The following is a 19,911-nucleotide window of genomic DNA, read 5'->3' as shown; positions in this document are numbered from 1 at the left end:
TGAAAATAAATTGTAGCTCGATCTTACGCAGCTGTCTTATTGCTCACAATACTAGGCTCATAATAGAGGACCAAACAGCCAAAATGAAGAATGCTTTGTAAAAAGAGACAGCTTAGGCCACCCACTGCACAGTTTTGCAAACAAATGTAATTACTGTAATTTTACTGAAGTGTAGCATTTTATGCAAGCTGTCAATTTTTCCACATCATGTTGAACAGCCTAGATGTTAAGTTAATTGTAAGTTGATATGATTAGGCCAAGGCATTTAAAAAAAAAGATAATTTTTAAACCCAAATAGCAATTTACACAAACGCCCCATTTCTAGCAAAGGTCACACAGAGAACTTCAGAAAGTTTGAAGTACCATGTCTGTGTGTAGAAAACATAATTCTAGATGCCTAATTATTACTGTTCATCCCAGAACAGTGTATGTCTACCATATGGACATGACAGCGAGGGTCACAAATGACTTTTGCAGGTCATTCCAAATCACTGTCAAAAAAATTTTATTCTACCATCCCATCATGTAGTCTGCATATGCTGCATATTTAACAGCTAAAAAAGGAATGTTTTAGAGGATTTTAATAATTTTGTTAGGAATACATTTATGCCCATCCATCAGTAAAGTAATGCTGCCTTACTATTAAGGGGTCAACTGGGCAGAACTCAGAGGAAGAAAGGAAATTATAAAACAATATGTTTAATATCATTTTTACATTATTTAATCAAGATCAGGGCCTATTTGTATATGCTAGGCAATGTACAAACACATAAGAGAATCCCTGCCCCAAAGAGCTTAGAAACTAAACTGACAAGAATGGCAAAGAGTGGAAGAAATGGAATATTATCTTGACTTTACAGATGGGGACCTAAGGAAGAGAGAGATTAAGTGATTTGCCTAAACTAAGGTCACACAGGAAGTCTGTGGCAGAGCCAGGAATTAAACCCAGATCTACTAAGCCCCAACTCACTGACTTAACCACAACAATCTCTCTCCACTCCAGAGGTGTTCTTGATTTCTCAGGTGACCTAATTCATTGCCTCAACACATAACGCAGTTATTAAAATAGCTTCTAATTACTTTTGCGAGGAAGGATTTTATTTAAGAAATTGGTGTTAATATTTTTTACAATATTTTAATATTTATATACAGCTGTATGTAAATTAGCATCTAAATCAATTTGCTTTCCTCCATAGTTTAACAATCTGCTGCTCAAGTCAAATAAAGGACATGTAATTAAAGCTAAGTGATCAGAAAGCATTTTAAAAGCTTCAGAGCGAGTGCTATGCTAAGACCTTCCCCAACAATATATCAATATATAATGACAAACCCCCTTAGTATTTTATGCCAACAAAATGACCATTAACTGCAAGAACAGAACCTTTCATCACTCTACAGCAGGGTGGCCAAACCGCGGCTCGCAAGCTGCTTGCAGCTCTTTGCATGCGGCTCTTCTGCTCTGCGCACTGAATGGGGCACCAAAGTGAAATTGACAAGCTGCCCCCGAAATTGACAGAGCAGTGCCAATTTTCCAAGAGGGGAGGGGAAACTGAAAAGTGAAATTGACAAGCCAGGGAGCAGCACCAATTGGCTCTTTGTGGTATCTATTGCTATTTTTTGGCTCTTCGTCTCTGACTGGTTGGCCACCCCTGCTCTACAGCTTCCCCTGGCTCAGCCCTAGAAAAAGACAAAGCAATTGTCTTTATCAGACACTTATCAGAATTGGGCAATGGTGTACCCAGTCCTATATCCTATCTTCTAGCAATCACTTTTACACAATGCTGCAGGGGACTATAAAAAGGGCACGACATACCTGTGTTACAGTACAATGACTAAGGATACGATTCTGTCACGGAGGTCACAAATTCCGTGACTTTTTCTGGGGTTGGGCTGCAAGAGCTGCCAGAATAGCCGCTGCCCCAAATCAACGAACAGATGTTCAGCAGCAAGCATCCCCTCCCCCCATCAAACAGCTGATGGGTGGCCAGCCCACCCCATAGGGCTCCAATTGTCATTCCTCCCTCTCCCAACACTGTCCCTCCCTCCATTAATAAGCATCAGCAGTTTAAGGTTATTTCAATGGGAGTGACAGATGCTCAACACCTCTCAGCACTAACAGCTTTAAAGGTTAGCGAACTTCAGTTAATGAGAAGATTTATTAATTATATGTCATACTACTTTCTCAGCCCAAGAGGATGAATTAACGCCAAGCAAGGATTTTAATATAAAGATATGCAAGATTACTGTCTAATTTTTTGAGATTGTTATGAATTCAGACACACTACTGGCTTTATAAAAAATATTTACCAGTATTCACTTTTGAAGTTATGTGTGTTACATCAATTTTCTTGGACTTGATCGAAGTAGAAGATCGTGTGGAAGAACTTCTGACAAAATTCTTCTTGTGATCTGAAGCCTTACTTATTTTAGAAAGAGGTGCAAAGATACCTGGAGAATAAAAAAAAAAAGAGAAATGCATCTGTTTTTATATGCAGTATGTAGAACCAAGAGAAGTAATGCGACAAAAAAAATTAAGCTATTATCTCTTAGGTTAATCAATTTATCTAAGTACTTGTCAACATAGCAGCTCACTGTCTCAATCATTATGGATTGTTACAGATGGGCAAGTCACTTTATCCCATGCCTCCGGCTCTGCCCAACATCACAAAGGACACTCCTGGCTGAGTTACAAACTGAGCTAGACCATCTCTCAGAATAAGAACCTGAAACACCTCACAGGTGGAAATGAAATGCTAAGCAAATTTACAATATATACACCTCAATTTGGCAAAACAAGAAAAAAGACAACATCACATTCACTGGAGGGTTATACTGGAAAGAAATTTTAAGGGCGGCTTATCTGTATGAATGCTACAAAAAGAATCTCTTTCAAAGGGGAAAGCCAGGCAAGCTATGAAAGAAAATGTCAAAACAGAAAATTACAACTGTGAGAAAAGCAAATAACCAATGAAGATAGCAGAACTGGAAAGATACTGCATTACAGTTTTAAGGAAGTAATCAGAAACAGTTTCTGCTGCAACCACTTAGAACTGACAAATTAGGAGCAGTTAAAGAAATTTATAAAATAGAAAAATCTGAAATGAACAATTTGTATTTATCCACCCCAAAAGGCTTCATCTAATCAAACCAACATTTTTCTTTTCTTTTTTTTTTTTTTTTTTTTTTAAATGAAGGTTTCAAAGTGCCTGTAAAAAACATGTAGAAAATAAAGCTATACCGCATTTCGGCGCACACTTGAAGTACTGGACTTTTCCAACACTTCCATTGTTCTTTCCTTCTGGGTCATCCAGCTCTACACCAGCCCACTGCCCACTGGCAAATTCTGTTGTGCCACAAAATCTTAATGTACCAACCTAAAGAAAATAACCAACACAGAATAACTTTGTGAATAGTAAGTAAATACCATGTCCCTTAGGTGCTATATAAGATGACAATAAGTCATCTCCAGATCCTTGATCGGTACAGAGATGCCACGTTCACATTCCTCTGCCTCCCTTGAGGGCAGAAATCCTTTTCCTTCAAGAATGCCAGTGTTCTAAGATGTTAGAGACAGGGCTAATTCATCTGAGATTGAACAAAAGCAGTATTTATTGGCAGTTTGCACTATAGAAAGGAGTCAAACAACAAGTACCATTAGACAATTACACCAATGCAGCAAAGTACTTCAGCATATGCCTAACAAAGCAGGGTTTATTCATTGACTTCAATGGATAACACCTGCTTAAAGTTAGGCACATGCTTAAGTATCTTGCAGAATATGGGCCTATACGGAAAAAGGGGAAAGAGTATAAAATAAAATGAAAGAAAACACATTCAGACTATCACTAAAATTTAAAATGCAAAGAAATTTTATTTTCAAAGAGTCCATGATCTTTATTCCTTCTGCTAATGCAAAAATAAAGCCTGAAAGGTTGTTTGTTTTCATTTTTTTTCCCTCAATAAAAATGTTGATCTAGATCCTGCTTTTTAAAAAAAGGATCAGGAGCATCAAGATTGTCTTATCTTGTTTTGCCAAAGGACTTCTTCAAGCCTCAGCAGATGTGAGCTCACATTTAAGGGGCAGGATGCTGAATCATTAACTAAGATGTCTTTCTCCCAACAATTTAAAAGAAGGGATTTAAATCAGTTTTAAAACTTAGTTTTTAAATTAGTCTTACTAAAAATAAAAAAACCTTCCCCTTTCAAATACTCAGCTTTCAGTCTTCTGTGTTGCCTTAATTTTGCTATTTATCACTATAATTTCAAGGACAGGTAAGATCTGGGGATGAGGCGGGAAGAGTGTTAACATTCGAAATTCAGCAAAGAGAAGCATCCCCATCCCATTTTATTTATTTATTTATTTAAAAAAACCTTTCAGATCAGCCTTTTTATACATCAGAAAGCAGCAAAAAATGAGGACAGCTTCCTTTTACCCCATGTTTTACCTGTCCCCTTTAAATTTCACTATTATAGGATTACTTCATCTATAGCCACAAAATCTGGCCTCTGACATCTTATCAGAGGTGCAGCACTTTAGTGGCATCTTTTCAGACTAAAGGACTCCAAGTCTAGAAAACTTCATCCATATATAGAGAATGAAAGTGTTACAGTTTACAGGTGTTCAGTGCTGTCGTGCAATGTCAAAATAAAAACTAGCATTCTATGTATATAACTGGAATAAGTACCAATTTCTTTCTTCTTGTTCTGAAGCTTAGATTGACTTGCAGCTAGAGTATTTTTGATGGCTGTTATTTTCTTCTTTGCTTTCACTGCATAATGGTTTCTGGCTAAACAACTTCCATACGTTCGTTAATTATCTTGTCAGAACATGCAGTTTCTTGTCTGTATTTCAGTTAACATGCCTTTTGTATGTCTAATGATTCTGTGCCACCTTTCCTGACCCAATTTCAGCCACATGTCAAATGCAAATTCAAAATGGAAGCTGCTTCACACTCTGGAAGGGCAAGTTTTTTAATTGAAAAGAACAAATTCTAAATCTAGCTTTAATATCATAAAAATTAGAAAAAGCAAATATGCAAGTACTGTTGTCATAGGTGCATGAATACCCAAATGCTGAATTCTGCTCTCATAAACAGGTGTGTCTGTAAAGTTTGCATGTGTGCTTGTAGCAATCTTTAAAAAAATCCTATAGTTCTTAAATCATTTCTGAATCCTTGCTATCTACAAGAAAAGGAAAACATATATGACTACATATATACCAATATAGCTACCAACAGAAAAACAATTTTCCAAACAAACTTATTTAGTTAACTGTGATATGATAGCTTTTAAAGCGATAAAAATGTGAGCTGGAGTTATTTTAACTGAAGTACTCATTGCTCCTTCGATCATATTGCTATCTTTATAACACAGTGGTGTTTCATTAAAGGAGATGTTAGCTGCAGTGCACCAATGAAATTAGGTAAGTAAAGGCGAAACAGAATTCAATTTACCTTTTACTGGTTTCTGGAAATAGAAACGAAATTAATTCTATGGAACATATACTCCTGTCACAAGCTCCTGCAAATGGCATTTGTGAGCTCTTGCAACATTTTGGATCCATATTCTCATACACCCTATAAAGACTAAGCCTCACTTATTTATTCTGATGGACCATTAAGGAAGGGTTTTGCAGGTACAAAATACAAATTTTGCCTGCCAAAACCTGCTTTTCACAATCTGCTTTAGTTAAAAGGTTCACTAATATACAAGCTTTCACCTTCTTATGAGGGGATTTTCCTTTCCACCTGCTTTGCTAGCAGTGGAAATATCTTACATCTCTACTGCCATCCATATTTCATACCTTCCAGAAATTATTTTACACTTACAGATCAGAAATAAGTTTCAAATGAACTACAAACGCCTCGTGCACAGAGATTACTTGTGCAGTTTCAAATTTATTCACTGTACCTTCTGCCCTGCGATAACAACACGATCTCCCAGTTTCAAGCCAAGTGACATAAGCATGGCCTTGCCAGTGACATGATCATAGTTTGGAAGCATGGCCTTTGAGATGTCACATGACAGAGGCACCGCATCCAACAGCATCTGCTTAATTTCTTTTGCACTTGCTGCAGCATCTGCCATCTCCAATGGCATGTCTACTGGATCAGGAACCACATCTGCCGGAATCTGTCCTTTGTCATTCTATATAAACAAAGTAGGAGAATGAAGGAGCAGAGTTAATGAAAAGACTTAACATTAAGGCAGGCCAAAACCTGGCTATGCAAAAGTAGTATCCATTCACAATGATTTGTTACAATTTTTTTTTTTTTTGAGTTATTAACCAGCACTAAAATTTTCAAACATGGTTGCCCAAAATTAGGCATCTAAAGCCATAGTAAGGGTACCTTATTGTCAAAGGTGCTGAGCTCCTGCAGTTTCCATTGACTTTAGTAGCACTTTAGATGCTCAGTGCATCTGAAAAAAAAAACGTATGTACCTAAACAGGGATTTAGACACCTAAGTCTAGGCACCAGGTTTGAAAATTCAGGCCAATAACGCCAACATAGTTCTGAAATATCTCAAGGAATAGATCTTTCCTCAGTGTAACATTAAAGAACAATTATAAATGAATTTTTCAGTGAGGTTTACTCTAATTGTGAGACAAAATTATACTAGTACATATAACATTTACAGATTGCAAGAAAAATAAAGCAGTTGAAAAAACAAAGTACTTGAAAAATAATAAAATCAGGGTTTCTCAATATTTATCCAGAGAAAAAAAACTTCACTTGTGTAATTCCTTGTGGAGTCCCTATAAGGCCTTCCAATAATAGCCCTAGAAAATTATAATCCTGATTCAGTACCTTAAGGCCCTGCAACAAGAGGCAGGCAAGCAGACCCTGTGCTTACATGGAGCCTTGCTGAAGTCAATGGGGTTCTGCGCAAGTCTCTCTCTGCAGGAATGGCACTAGAACACCTACTACTGAGCTCTGAATCAAGTTTGGGTAACTACCAACCCACAATTAAAATCCCAGCCTATTCAAGTCAGTGGCAAAACTCCCATTGACTTCAGCAAGGCTAGGATTTCACCCCCTGGCTCTCCAGAGTACAGAATAGTGTACATGTCTCACTGAGAGAGCAGATGGACTTAGGTGAATTCCAAATATCTACCATGTCAAAAATCTTTGTTCCATGTTATATTTATATTGTTGGTCATTATTTTTCTTTTGTTATTCTTCTATTTTTTACCAAGTCATTTATGTACCTGATTTCAGTACAGTCCTTCCAAATATCGGCTATTTTTTCTTTTCTTTCCCCATCCCCCCTTTTTCTCCCCATCCACCCCTCTCCTTCCATCTCATTTAGTCTCTTTATGGGCATATGCATCACTTCAGGAAGACATAAAAGTTAAACTACAAGCAAACTACTAAAATATAAAAATGAATGAAGCCATCCCTTCTTTGTTTTTAAGTCTGTTGCATCAGTTCCACATGCATTATTATAGATCAAGTTTCAGCAACATTTCCATTCCAGAATATTGGAGGTGCAAAAACCTGTTCATGTTGAAAGGTCTTAACCTTGGTAGCTGGTTTTAAAAATAAAAATTAATTTTGGGAAAACAAATCCATGAGGCCACAATTTTAAGAAAGAAGGAAGAGTTTACTACTTTCTGCACTTTTCCTCTTCCTAAATCTAAAAAGCACTTGAAAAAAGAAAAAAGAAAAAAAAAAAAAGAAAAAGACATTTTGCAGTCTCAGTCTAATATACACACACTGATGACAAGCGGTAATATTACATATATATGTACAAAACAGGTATTTGACTGAGACAAAATACAGCATTAAAGTGCATATTAAAGAGTGATAAAACAGACTGCAATGATGTTCTGAAAGTTTCCATACCATCATTGGCACATAAACCAAGGATTCTCCAACTGGCCTTAATACAAAATATATTTGTTTGTTATATATAGTTAATCAAGAGCATTGATAATGGGAGGCAGACCACTAAAAAGCTACTAGCTGGCAATGGCTTTCAATCACTATCAACTTTAACCAAATTTGATATGTTGAGCCAAGACAGTGTTGAAAGTACAATTTTTACAAGGTTTTTAACTAATAGTGATATGCTTAACTCTAAACGTGGCTTGTGTCTGCTCACAACACCGTATGCCTAGTATTTGGTTAGTACACAGGGCAGCTAGCAAAGCTTCATTTTCAGTGGCCTAAGTTGCCACATAATTGTAGCCTAGTTTACCGGTCCTCCTGTCTTCCAGTTATGTGGTAGGGCATCCCAGAGTACACTGTCTATGTGCTGCTTGGATGCATGCTGGGAACTTTATTTCAAGGCAGTGTGGCATAGCTAACTAGGCTTTCCTAGAATGAGGGATACAGAGACTGTTAGACAGCATGGTAGCTGCAGGCACAAACAAGGTCACCCTGGCTGTATGTGAAAACAGCTGCTCCATGGACAATTTAGCTGTGCTTGCTGTAAACAACGTGAGATTGTTATTTAGCATTTATATTATGACTGCATCTAAAGGATACCAGGTTGAGACACATTTTGATAAGCACTGTAAGAACGCATAATAAATGACAGTCTCTGCACCACAAAGCACAAATGAGAGCATCATGAACAGTACTTTTAGTAGTAATATTTAGTATTGACAGGCTTTACAAGATGTGGAAAAACTGATAGTCTTAGTTTAGTTCCTAATACAAAGTGCAATCTAAGTACATGCACTAATGACTGATGGGGTATGAAGACTAACTAACAACGCAATTCTTAAGATGAGCAAATCAAACACTTATAGAAGCATTTACAACTAAGATGAAATTTTTAAAGATTTAAAACTGTCTCACCCTGTAGCAGGAGAAGTCCAAATGGCTGCTACAAGGAACATGTAAGTTTGTGGATACTGTGATGGAAGATCTTATGGAATCATTTTAAAATAGTACAGTAGTTCTTTCATTTTATCCCTTTAGTAACAGGCATACCCATAATTTGCCACAGACCTATTGTTTTTAGCAGAACAGCTGTAGGAGGAAAACACGCAAGGACTTGTGGAAGATCATAAGCTATGCTAGGTGTGGTCAAAATCTTCTTTTTTCCCCCAGGGATAACTAGTTTAGGAGGTATCCATTAAACTGTTTTAAAGCCATACACTGAATATAGAAAGGCAATGTGTATAATCTACACATTGATAATTATAACCAAAATCCCACACTAATATTTCCATAACTCCAAACCTTCTCTTTCTTAGGAGCCTCATAGCAGAAGTCACTCTAGTTTCCTTCAGAAAAAAGTCAGAGTTACTAATCTTCCATATGGAAGAGAAGCCACCACAGGACTTTTCTCACATGCACAAGTGGCAATCAGAGTGGTCAGAGAGAGAGACTATCTTTGGGCTCATGTGATTAAGGCAAGACTATGACTAATCAATACACAACTTTTGTGATGATCTTTGGCTGCATTCCTATGTTTCTGGACAGAGGTACAGCTCTGTGATTATGGCTCCTTTAGGGGACAAAGGGGCATTAACCAATAAAAAGACAGGCATACAGTAATGGAAAAATATGAGGACTGTGGCTAAACTGATTAAGACAGAACTGGATCTTGACAGAAATCTAGGATTGGATACATAAAAGATAGCCTTCCAAAAAGGAAAATTAATTACCAATGATTTTCAGACAGAACCACTCAATACAATATCTTTTCACCTGACCAAATCCCAAGACTGGTTGTTACTTTTTTTGAGGGAGGCAAGGAGGGAGGATTAGTTTTCTTAAATGTTGAGAGACAAGATGAATCTGTTGGTGAGAGACACAAACTTTCAAGCTTAGATAAGAGCTAGCTCTTCTCCAGGTCTGGGAAATGTATTCAGAGGGTATGCCTACACTGCAAACCTTCAGCTGGCCTGTGTCAGTTGACTTGGGCTCAGGCTAAGGGGCTATTCAATTATGGTGCAGTGTAGACATTCTGGCTCACATTTAGCCCAAGCCCTATGAGCCCGAGTCAGGTGACACAGGCCACCCATGGGTTTTTAATTGCAGTGTAGGCATATCCAGAGCATCACAGCTAAATACAACATGGAACAAATTGTATAGCATAAGTAGTTAAACATCTTTCAAGCGATCTGCCAAGGGACCATACAAGGTGAAGTGGCCAGTTAACACCTCTCCAGTCATGGTGGGAAAGGAAGAAAAAGAAAAGCTTGGAGGGAGGGGAGTTCTAGATTGTTGTAATAAGCCATAAATCCAATATATCTATTAAGTTCATTACTTTGCTAGATAATAAAAATCATGAATATAAGCTCCCAGGCTCATCTTTTCAAAGTGTTATGCAGGTTTCCTTTGAATATGAGGACAGAGAACTCAGATAACATCCCCTTCCCCAGCTTCCCCCCCACCTTTCCTCCCTATGAGTGAAGAAATATTTACTGGACACTTCACCATTAATGGTCCCTTGAAATATGTTCCACCTTGTATTTCACTGCGACACGCTGAATACATTTCCCATAACTGAAGGAGAACTCTGTGTAAGCTCAAAAGCCTGTCTCTCTCACCAACCACTTGTCTCTGTAATATCCTGGGACCAACATGGCTACACCCACCACTGCATCCAAGTTTTCTTAAATGACAGTCAAATTAATCACTACACTCTCTAATGAACTCACACAGGAAAATTATAAAAGACAAAAACTCCCTACCACCTGTGGACTAACACTTTCCACAAAGTGATCGATCCATACCTGATCTTTCAATACTCATCCTTAAAGAAAACCTGCCCAACACCTTCAAAAGGCAATCCTGGAAATTGCTGCTAGACACTAAAACCATGGACTTAACAGAGACACGGATTTCATGGTACAACAAACTAACACACCTCAGTCTGCTAACCCTTCAAAGGCCCACATCAAACTCCTTTTGCATGAACAATACAACTCTTATTGTCCACTCCATTTCAAGTGCCCTCCTAACAATATTACCCCCTCTGCTTAACTATCTGTGTTCCAACTTGTATTTAGTTCAGACATGCAGATTTCTTTCCCCAGACCTGAAGAACTCTGGGTAGTTTGAAAGCATGTATCTTTCACCAACAGAAGATGGTCCAATAAAAAATATTGCCTTATCTACCATGTCTCATATCCTGCGACCAACCTGACTACAATGACACTACAAAACAGTCAAAATAATTAATTTTCATCCTTCTGGTTCATCTGAAATGTAACACCTTACCCGAAAGGCAGGATTTGCTCCATGTTCCAGTAAACACTTCACAGCTGCTGTACACAAGTTAAACGCAGCAATATGCAAAGCTGTTCCAAAATCAAAGTCACTGCAGGTGGCATCCACATCTGCAATTAAATATCACATGTGTGCGAATGGAAGAGATATTACTAAAAACATTTCATCTTTCAGATTCTTTAATAGTAAATTAAGTTTTACATTTTATTTTGAAATTTTATACATAAGCATTATCTGTAACCCAGATGCTAATGAAAGGTGATTTTATGTAGCATACCTGCCTCAATCATATATGTATGTTCTTTACAAACTCCCATCTTCTAGCTTAATTAATTCCTGTCATTTTATAACGCTGACTGTTAATAGCTAAATAGCAGATAGCATATAAATGACTTAGCATTCTGAGTAAGTAACAAGACATTTGTACATTTATATTTTTATTCATTGTTTAAACACTTAAACTTTGACAAAAGTATATTTTCCAGACAATTATTGGGCAAAAACTGATTCCACCTCCAGCTTCTCCTTTTTACTTCATAAAAAGAAATGTAGTGATAGTAAAGGGTCCTAGATTGACAGTTTACAGAATGAAATGTCATAATCCAATCAAAGAAAAGGTACAGTATAATACAAATTCCCCCAGATTACCCCAACATGCCTCAACCTCCCTTTAAGCAATTACTTTTAGCTGATAGAAAAGAGTACAGTCTCAATATCCATTCACTCTTTGGCATCAGTACGAAGGCTAACAAAATGGGTGCCAGTTTGGGATGTGGACATTCTTCCATAACTCCAACTCATTTCATATACAGTACCAAGCAACCTTCATATGACTTTCAGACGTTACTAACCGAGATCAAATTTGAATCTGCAGCCACGAAAATGGACACGGAACCTTTCAACTCTGAGCCCTCTAGCCTCAGAGAGGTTGTCTACATGGCACACCAAAGCACACCAGAATGAGATTTACAAAGTGCACTAATGTGTTGCATTCTAACTGCCCCATGTAGACCCTGCTGGCATTCTTTAAAAGGCATCTACTTTGTGTTAACATACTCCTTTTTGAATGGGACTACACCAATATGAACTTGGTAACTTTACATATAAGCTTCAAAAGTCTATTACCAATACAATATTGGTGATAATCCATACAGCCAGGCAAATTTGCATACCTAGTTAGGCTATCAACCAGACATTTCCATATCCATATATGACCTGATTTCCAGCGGTGCTGAATACAGATATCACCAACTAAAGTCAATGAGAGCTACAGGTGTTCAGCACCTCTGAAAATCCAGTCTTTTTTTCTTTTTAAATGAAAGCCTTCAAATATTTTTATCAGACCATCGCCAAATCCTCAAAACTTAGTCACGCACTTCAAGGTTATTAGCATTACCTCTTTATTGCATTTTAAAGTGACTTTGTAGTTTTGCACAACATATATGAAAATAAAAATATTTAGACAAAACCTGAAGGCATGTTTTAAATGTATTTGGTATGTTTAAACATAATTCCAGCTTACCTGGGCAGCCTGTATAATTACCTGGGAACTATCTGAAGGGAAAGAAATATGCAGCAACACAGTTTGCTGTGAATGATCCATGTGATTATACATTATACCAAAAGTATGACACACAAAAACATTATTTCATTCCTAAGGAATGAAACAGTTCTCATATCTGAATATGTTTACCCACTTGAGGATAAACCAATTCTCTATATAGATTCACTCTAATATTCTTAGAGCTGAAAGTGTTATATGAAATAATGCAGGACACACCACTGCAGCAGTAAATCAAGCCCATGTGGTAACTGGCTCTCCTTGAAAGAGTGTCTCTAAATTCATGTCATATTCATTACACCTTTTGCTTGAAAGGTTACATATATCTTGTGACTTTTTTTTCCAGAACAGGTGAAGTATGGACCCCTAACAAGGCGTACTTGGGTCCCTCCACACAGCTCACTACAAACCAAAAAATTATGTTCTGTCTGTACCTGTATATTTGTTTCTCTGCAAGACTTGAAATGAAATTGTAACTGCATTCTTATGGAACAGTCTGTCCAAGTCTTGCCCCCCAAGTGTTAAGGGTTTTTCTTACACTAATCCAAACCTCCAAACATATTAAGTCAACTAATATAAATTGTGTCAAGTAGTTTGTTTTATAAACTTCTCAAGGTGATCGCATTTTTCTTAGGTTGTGGGTGTTACTCATCTGGGAACTAACAAGTGGCATGTCATTTGCCCAGATAGGTTTTCTTTGATGTCTGGACAAAACCCTACCCTTTCCTGAGGCAGCCATGCAGGAGAACCGAACCCAGGTGTTTGGCACAGGAGCCTTTCTGCAGCTGCAGGTCATGATGGGGAGGGGGTGGCTCTTGCAACATGATGTTGACTACTCCTCTGAACATAAGCAATAGTAGTTTGTCTCCTGTTGCTGGCTACCGTTTGTTGTCCCTACATTATCAGGAGATATGATGCATCAGAAGGAAGAATTCTGGCTAGCATTTGTGCACTGTGGAAAGATCCAGGCTTACCTCGAGCGGTGACAGGGATTAACAGAAAGGAGCTCCCTACGGTAACAGAAATCAGGATTTTGCCTTTTAATTGTGCCCTTGGATATGAGGGCCCATCAGTCTGTTTTTGAGAGATGCTAAAGCAGTCACTAGCACCTATGCTTATGGATTTATACTCTGACAATCCCTTATACAAGATCTGATAAACAAACCCCGTGTGTCTAAATGACATTTTTAGACATGCAATGGGGCATTAAGTTGTCAATATTCATAAAAGGGCAGCTTTTAGGTGTTTAAAATTAAGTCTTTTTCATTACAGCTAGCCAAAAGAGGCATCTGACAACTCTACAAGACTGGCTACAAGACGGCTCTATAACCAGAAGGAAGTTTATTTAGTACAATACACAAACTGTTTATTGGTGTAGATATTCATACAGATTAGGAAGACAGTAACATTAACTTCTGCTTCAGAAACGAGTGTCAATCACCTTTTACATTAATATACTGGATTAGACTTTGATTATTAATTGATACCATTATTTGCAGAGCTTTAAATGCATTTATGACTATCAGTGGGGTCTCCCATTCCAATCTGTCCCCATTCTGCTGTCTCAGATACGACACTTTAGTTGCTTTGTTTTTAAAGGGGGTGGTAGAGGTGAGACAAATTAACACATCAATAGCAGTTCCAATTGCTAGCGGCATGCATCTCTCTCATCTTCTGTTACGTTTTCCAGAATCGATCTACCCCATACCTGCTTTTTACTTTCTGAGTCTGCTTCTTGCCCATAAGGGCACCTCAGAAAGCCTGAGACTTTGCAAAACATGTAGAACAATTGTGCTTTTGTTTTTCTACATCACTTTTTTCACTGTGCCAGCAAATGTTTAGAGGTGAATAAACTGAAGCTATATCACCCTATTTTCCCCTCTCTATTCCCTTAGTTCCCATTCACTACTTATAAAGTCTGAGCCCATCGTACTCTCTCGTCTTTAAAAACAACCTGGCCTATGCACTACAGCCTAAACTCAGTTCAGAGAAAATGGACTAATAAAGCAAACTAAAGAGAATGAGAAATGACTTTACACACACACACACACACACACACACACACACACACACCCCACGGCTGTACCTACACAACCCCATTTACTGGCTGGGTCAATGAGGTTAACTGAAGGGCAGAATGGCATATTACCTAAGGAAATTGATGCTTGATAATACCTACCTTTTGGCTTTGCATTTTTCAAAATAACTCTAATAAGTTCTGGAACATCAAAGTAGGCTGCATAATGCAAAGCATTCATATTTGTCCAGCGACTACGCAAGCTGGTATCTGCACCCAGATCAATAAGCTGGGAGGCGAATTTGGCAGCAGTCTCAACATCACCTGCAAAGCAGTTTTTTTAACAAGTTGTTTTAAATGTTATTTAAGAGTTTAATAGTGTGGTATAATATACCAGCCTAGATATTCCTTGTAATGCATTTGAAAAACTTGGTATCCAAAATTAATGGCTACATGTAGCAAAGACTATAGAAAAACACATTACTGCAAAATGGCTCTTTTGAGGATTAGGCAAGATACGAAACATGGGCATCAGGGGAGGGTCAGGGAGGTGGTGTAATGAGGCACAATGCCCAATTCTCAGACCACTTCTGCCAACAAAGTTAAAGCTCCATCAGCCACCCCGCCCACTTTTGTTGGAGTAGAATGGAGACTGGGTTTAGTATCAGTGTAAAAAAATACTGTGGTGGAAGCTAATAAGAGTCTTCAAGAAAGAGAGGGTTAAATGCACTCTTATTTCCTATATATATATGCATGAAAAGTGACCGAAGATGCCTTCTCTCTCCCAAGGAGTCTGAGATTTCAATATAAACAAGAGAGAAACCTCACTGTGATGTTTAGTTTATTTTTAATTGGTATTAATACATACCATATTTTCTTTATCATCTCTTCTAACAGCCACTAAGAAAGGCACTATACAAACATGTTACAAGAGTTAAGGCCACGAACAAGCAAATTTACTATAAGGAACAATTTAGAAATGGAAGGAAGAGTAGATTATGTGATTTATTTAGGCAAACATTTCCATTTCTAATTTCTATGTTTCTTTACTCACCAATACCATGAGCCCCTGACTTGCAGGTGTAATGTAAGAGAGTCATATCAGTCAATCCATCTCTATCATTCACATTGCAGCCTCTCTCAATGATCTGCAGAAAAACAGCACCGTGTAACACATAAGTGGTGTGATTATTGAATAAATTCTGCTTTCAGATGCAGACTTATGGATTTGTTGCAGTGGAGACTAGCAAAGCAGTTTGCTAAAGTGCATTACCAGTACACTATAGTTAATACATAACTCAGAAACATGCATAGATACAAAATGACTAAATATCATTAACCTTCAGTACTTACAGATTTTAAATCATTCTTCCAATCATTAGCAGTAACTTGGCTTTAATGTGTTGAAAACTTAACCGTCCAAGTGTCAGATGCAATGCAACCCAGGAAAACTAATTCTGTTTAAATACTAATTTCTCTTCCTCACCCATACTTTAATCTTTTGGTCCCCCAGTACACTGGGAAAACCTCTAATTATAATGTTGTAAGAAGAACACATACTGGACTATCTAGAAAATCTACACAACCTGATGAAAGATAAAGGAAAAGGCTTCAGCTCCCAAATGATTTAGATGCTTTTGCAAATCCCACTCAAAGTCTGACTTAGTTTGTCAGAATTTTAAAGTTATTGTAAGTGGAAAAGTGGAAGATGGGAAAAACAATCATTTAGTTCCAAAAACAACTTCTCCATTTGTTTCTTCAACCCATCCTTGCTTCCTTCTCACAATTTTCTGGAATAGTTATCTATCAATCTTCCTTCTGTTTCACAAAGATAGCTGAAAGCAGCTTCTACTGTAATTGGTGCTTGTACCATGGTATCCTGGACAGTAATTATGTGCTATAAGGCAAAAACAATCTCTTGGACCTGTGATCATTTCAGCTGTTGAATAAGATCAATTCTGATCATTATCAATATTATACAACTTTTCTTTAACATTGAAAATGTTCAGGAATCCTCATTCATTCCTCACCTCATTCCCAATGATATCAATGTTCTGCTGGACCTGTGGGACCCATTGCCGTAAGATGGCGAACAATTCAGAAACTGTTGTTTTAGGGTTGAAAAGAATTTCTTGGCATGCTGCATCATTGGGATCGAAGAAGGAGAACTCTGTTTTTTATTTAAAAAAAAAAAAAAAGGATCTGAAGCATTATATGCAAATCTGGGTATTAAAATGCTTCAACAGTACATCTACTTTTTAAAATTTTGGAGGGGCAAGAAGTAGGAAAGAGACGCACACGCAAAGTTTGAAATTTAGACTCATTAGCAAATTCAGCCTCTTCTCTTTGTCTTTTCCGCTTATTTAGACCTTGACTACAGCTTGGAAAGCCATGAATCAGCAATCAGTATAGCTGTACTGGTACTCTGGGGCTGACCTTTAAGTTTAGACCTTGTCCCAGAGTACCAGTACAGCTATACTGATTACATGCAAGGGTTTGCAACAATTATGCTAAGAGAAGTTTACCCATGCTTCAAGTTGGTCACAGACTGCTGAATCAAGGCTATTCCTGAGCACAGACAAGCCGTTAGTAGAGTCAACTACAGTGATGGACCTTGCGCCTGCTTACTGAAAGTTATGAACCTTTTCTTTCCCTTCTTCCTCCTCCTCCAAAAAAAATCACATAAAAACAAAGCACACTTATACATGACATCCAGGAGAAAAAAAATAAAGAATAATCAGGATAATAAGAAAAGGCATTCATTGCCTGATGTTCAAAGATGCTTTACACTCAAATTCTGCTGAAATTGATGGGAGCTGCAGGTACCCAGAACCTTTGAAAAAATCTAGCCAACCACCACCAACTTCACAAAGAATTTTCTTTTGTAAAGCACGAAACTCCCTTATAATACAATCCAAAATGCATGCATCAAATATACAGCCTTCCAGATTAGAAATGTATGTATGGTAGTGGATATCCTCCACCCTCCCACCCCCAAGCTAGTATGCTATGTATTTGGGAAATTTTTTAAACCCTGAAAATAAGCATATGAAGAATTTGGATAGCTATGATTATTTGCAGGAGGAAAGGAAGCTAGATACACCTTATTCAGTCAATGACTGGAAAGTGGTAATCACTGAACTTTTGCCACCACAAAGGCTATTATGACGCTGCCTTCTGTAAAGGTTTAAAATGAACGCATAAAATGTCAACTTGTCTTGCATCAGTTGCAGATACAGGGCTGGCTGGACAGAGATATTATTCTGAGTAAATATAGTCTCAGACTTCTGGGACAGGGATGAGAATGTGACACTGGAAGAGGTGAGATGGTATAAACTACCTCTGGATGCATCACCACGACTTTTCCCCACGAAGTGAGAATCACCACAACTTCAGCTGAGTCAATAGATAAAGCAAATGAGAAGCATATACATTAATATTCTAAAGCTTCTCTCACCACGTCCCCTTGACTCCAAAGGGCAAAAAGTAGAGTAGGTCTTCAAAGCCCTTGATCACTTATGAATTCTGATTAAAATCCAAATTCAGCCAAAAATCACTCAAGCCTTGTTTCTTAACACAGGCCACCCTGCACCAACAAATCAGATAGCTTGGGGAATAAATACAATGTACCCATTACATTTATCCTCTTTCTAGGCCCAAGAAAATCTCATGCTGAAAGCTATTACGGCAAGTCACAAGCAGACAATGGGCTAGCCATGATTATCTTCCATGAATCTCCCCCAGATCTCTAAACTGCTGGGAAGTTGTTTCTCTATTATGTATGTACGTAAGGCAACTTTATTAAAATATAACAACCAGCACATTTGGGTAAAAAAAGTTAAAATATTCTAAACAAGTACTGAGGAGAGAAACTAACAAAAAGTATGTAACAGTTGGCCAACTCTGATATCCATATCAGTAAACAGTAAAAGGGTTTATAAACCTGTTACATTAAAAAAGCAACCACCACCATAGGCAGGGAAAAAGGATTGGATAGGGGGCTAAAAAAGCAGATCCAATACCTTGGGTTCTCACCCGGTACCTGCTCTCTCAAGGCACACACACATTGCTGAAGCTAAGCTCCAGATACCATAAAGGGGTGATCAGAGACAGTATCCAAGATGAGCAGCAACAACCACCATTTTGGAGTGGTTATGGTTAAACAGTTGACTGGAAAAATGGCATCTTTGTTCTCATCAGGGAGGTTGCATAATCTGATGGCTAAAGCATGGGATTGCACATCAACAGAGTTGGGTTTTAGCACTAGCTTTAAAACTAATGCACCGTGTGACTTTTGGTAAATCTCTTTACATTGACTTCAGTGAAAAGAGGATCATGCCCCCTAAACTTTCTGTGCCTCAGTTTCCCCAATATCTAAAATGAAAACACCACACTTAAATCTCCAATAGAATTGAGGAATAAATATTTGTTAAATGCTTTGAGATCCTCTGATAGAAGAAGCTATAACTATATTATTGAGAGTTCTACTCAACGGTCCTGATTCTCTACACCATTACAGTTTTATAACAAGTTAAAAATAGTGTTTTGGAGTGCTACTGGCATAAAACTGGTATGGGTACAGTGCAGATTCAGACTCACTGTGTGTAGTCAGAGTCACATCTGTTTATTAGTCTGATACAAATAAGTTAGTTATTACTTTTTATTCCTATTAGTTTCATACAGCTCTGAGAGAGTGAGAGAATTCCTATGTGAATAGACAAGTTTTAGTGTTAACAAATAATGCACAAACCAGAAAGGGTACACCTTAACTTTTAGATCCCAGACTGAGTTTGTAGTTAAAAATAAGTTATCTTTTTAACAGGTAAACTGAGCAACTTGGCTATGAAAAGTTAGAGAACAAACATGAAACCCCAATAACTCAAATTTTACAGAGTCCTTTCAGCATATAACTGCACTTTAAACACCAAAAAACAAAACTTTAAACACCCAAGTCATATATAGGAGTCTGTACATGACAGCAAACCCCCATATTGTTTATGTTAGAGAATTGCCTAGAACCCCAATCGTGGACCAAGCCCCATTTTCAGGTGCTGCACCTGCATTTGGGTTCATCTGCCAATTTTTGTGGATTTACAGTTTTGGGGGTTTTTTTTAATTTAGACAATGTTCACTTCCATGTT

General features: G+C 37.7%; 1 protein-coding gene across 3 annotated transcripts in view; it reads right to left on the bottom strand.

Moving 5' to 3' along the window:
- CLIP4 (CAP-Gly domain containing linker protein family member 4) overlaps nucleotides 1–19,911 on the bottom strand; it is a 41,080-nt gene that overhangs the window by 15,366 nt on the left and 5,803 nt on the right. For all 3 annotated transcript variants that reach the window (XM_067564808.1, XM_067564810.1, XM_067564809.1), the window contains exons 4-10: nucleotides 16,801–16,940; nucleotides 15,825–15,918; nucleotides 14,933–15,094; nucleotides 11,184–11,302; nucleotides 5,911–6,147; nucleotides 3,239–3,374; nucleotides 2,308–2,448 (exon numbers count right to left, since the gene is read on the bottom strand). In XM_067564808.1, coding sequence (XP_067420909.1) covers nucleotides 2,308–2,448; nucleotides 3,239–3,374; nucleotides 5,911–6,147; nucleotides 11,184–11,302; nucleotides 14,933–15,094; nucleotides 15,825–15,918; nucleotides 16,801–16,940 — 1,029 coding nt within the window. The remainder of the gene's footprint in view (nucleotides 1–2,307; nucleotides 2,449–3,238; nucleotides 3,375–5,910; nucleotides 6,148–11,183; nucleotides 11,303–14,932; nucleotides 15,095–15,824; nucleotides 15,919–16,800; nucleotides 16,941–19,911) is intronic.

This window comes from Emydura macquarii, unplaced genomic scaffold (genome assembly GCF_026122565.2).
Source record: "Emydura macquarii macquarii isolate MOO-44397 ecotype Brisbane River unplaced genomic scaffold, CSIRO-AGI_Emac_v2 contig_2676, whole genome shotgun sequence".
Classification (NCBI taxonomy): Eukaryota; Metazoa; Chordata; order Testudines; family Chelidae; genus Emydura; species Emydura macquarii.
Note: the sequence above shows the minus strand (reverse complement) of the source record. Positions and strands in the feature narration are given on the sequence as shown.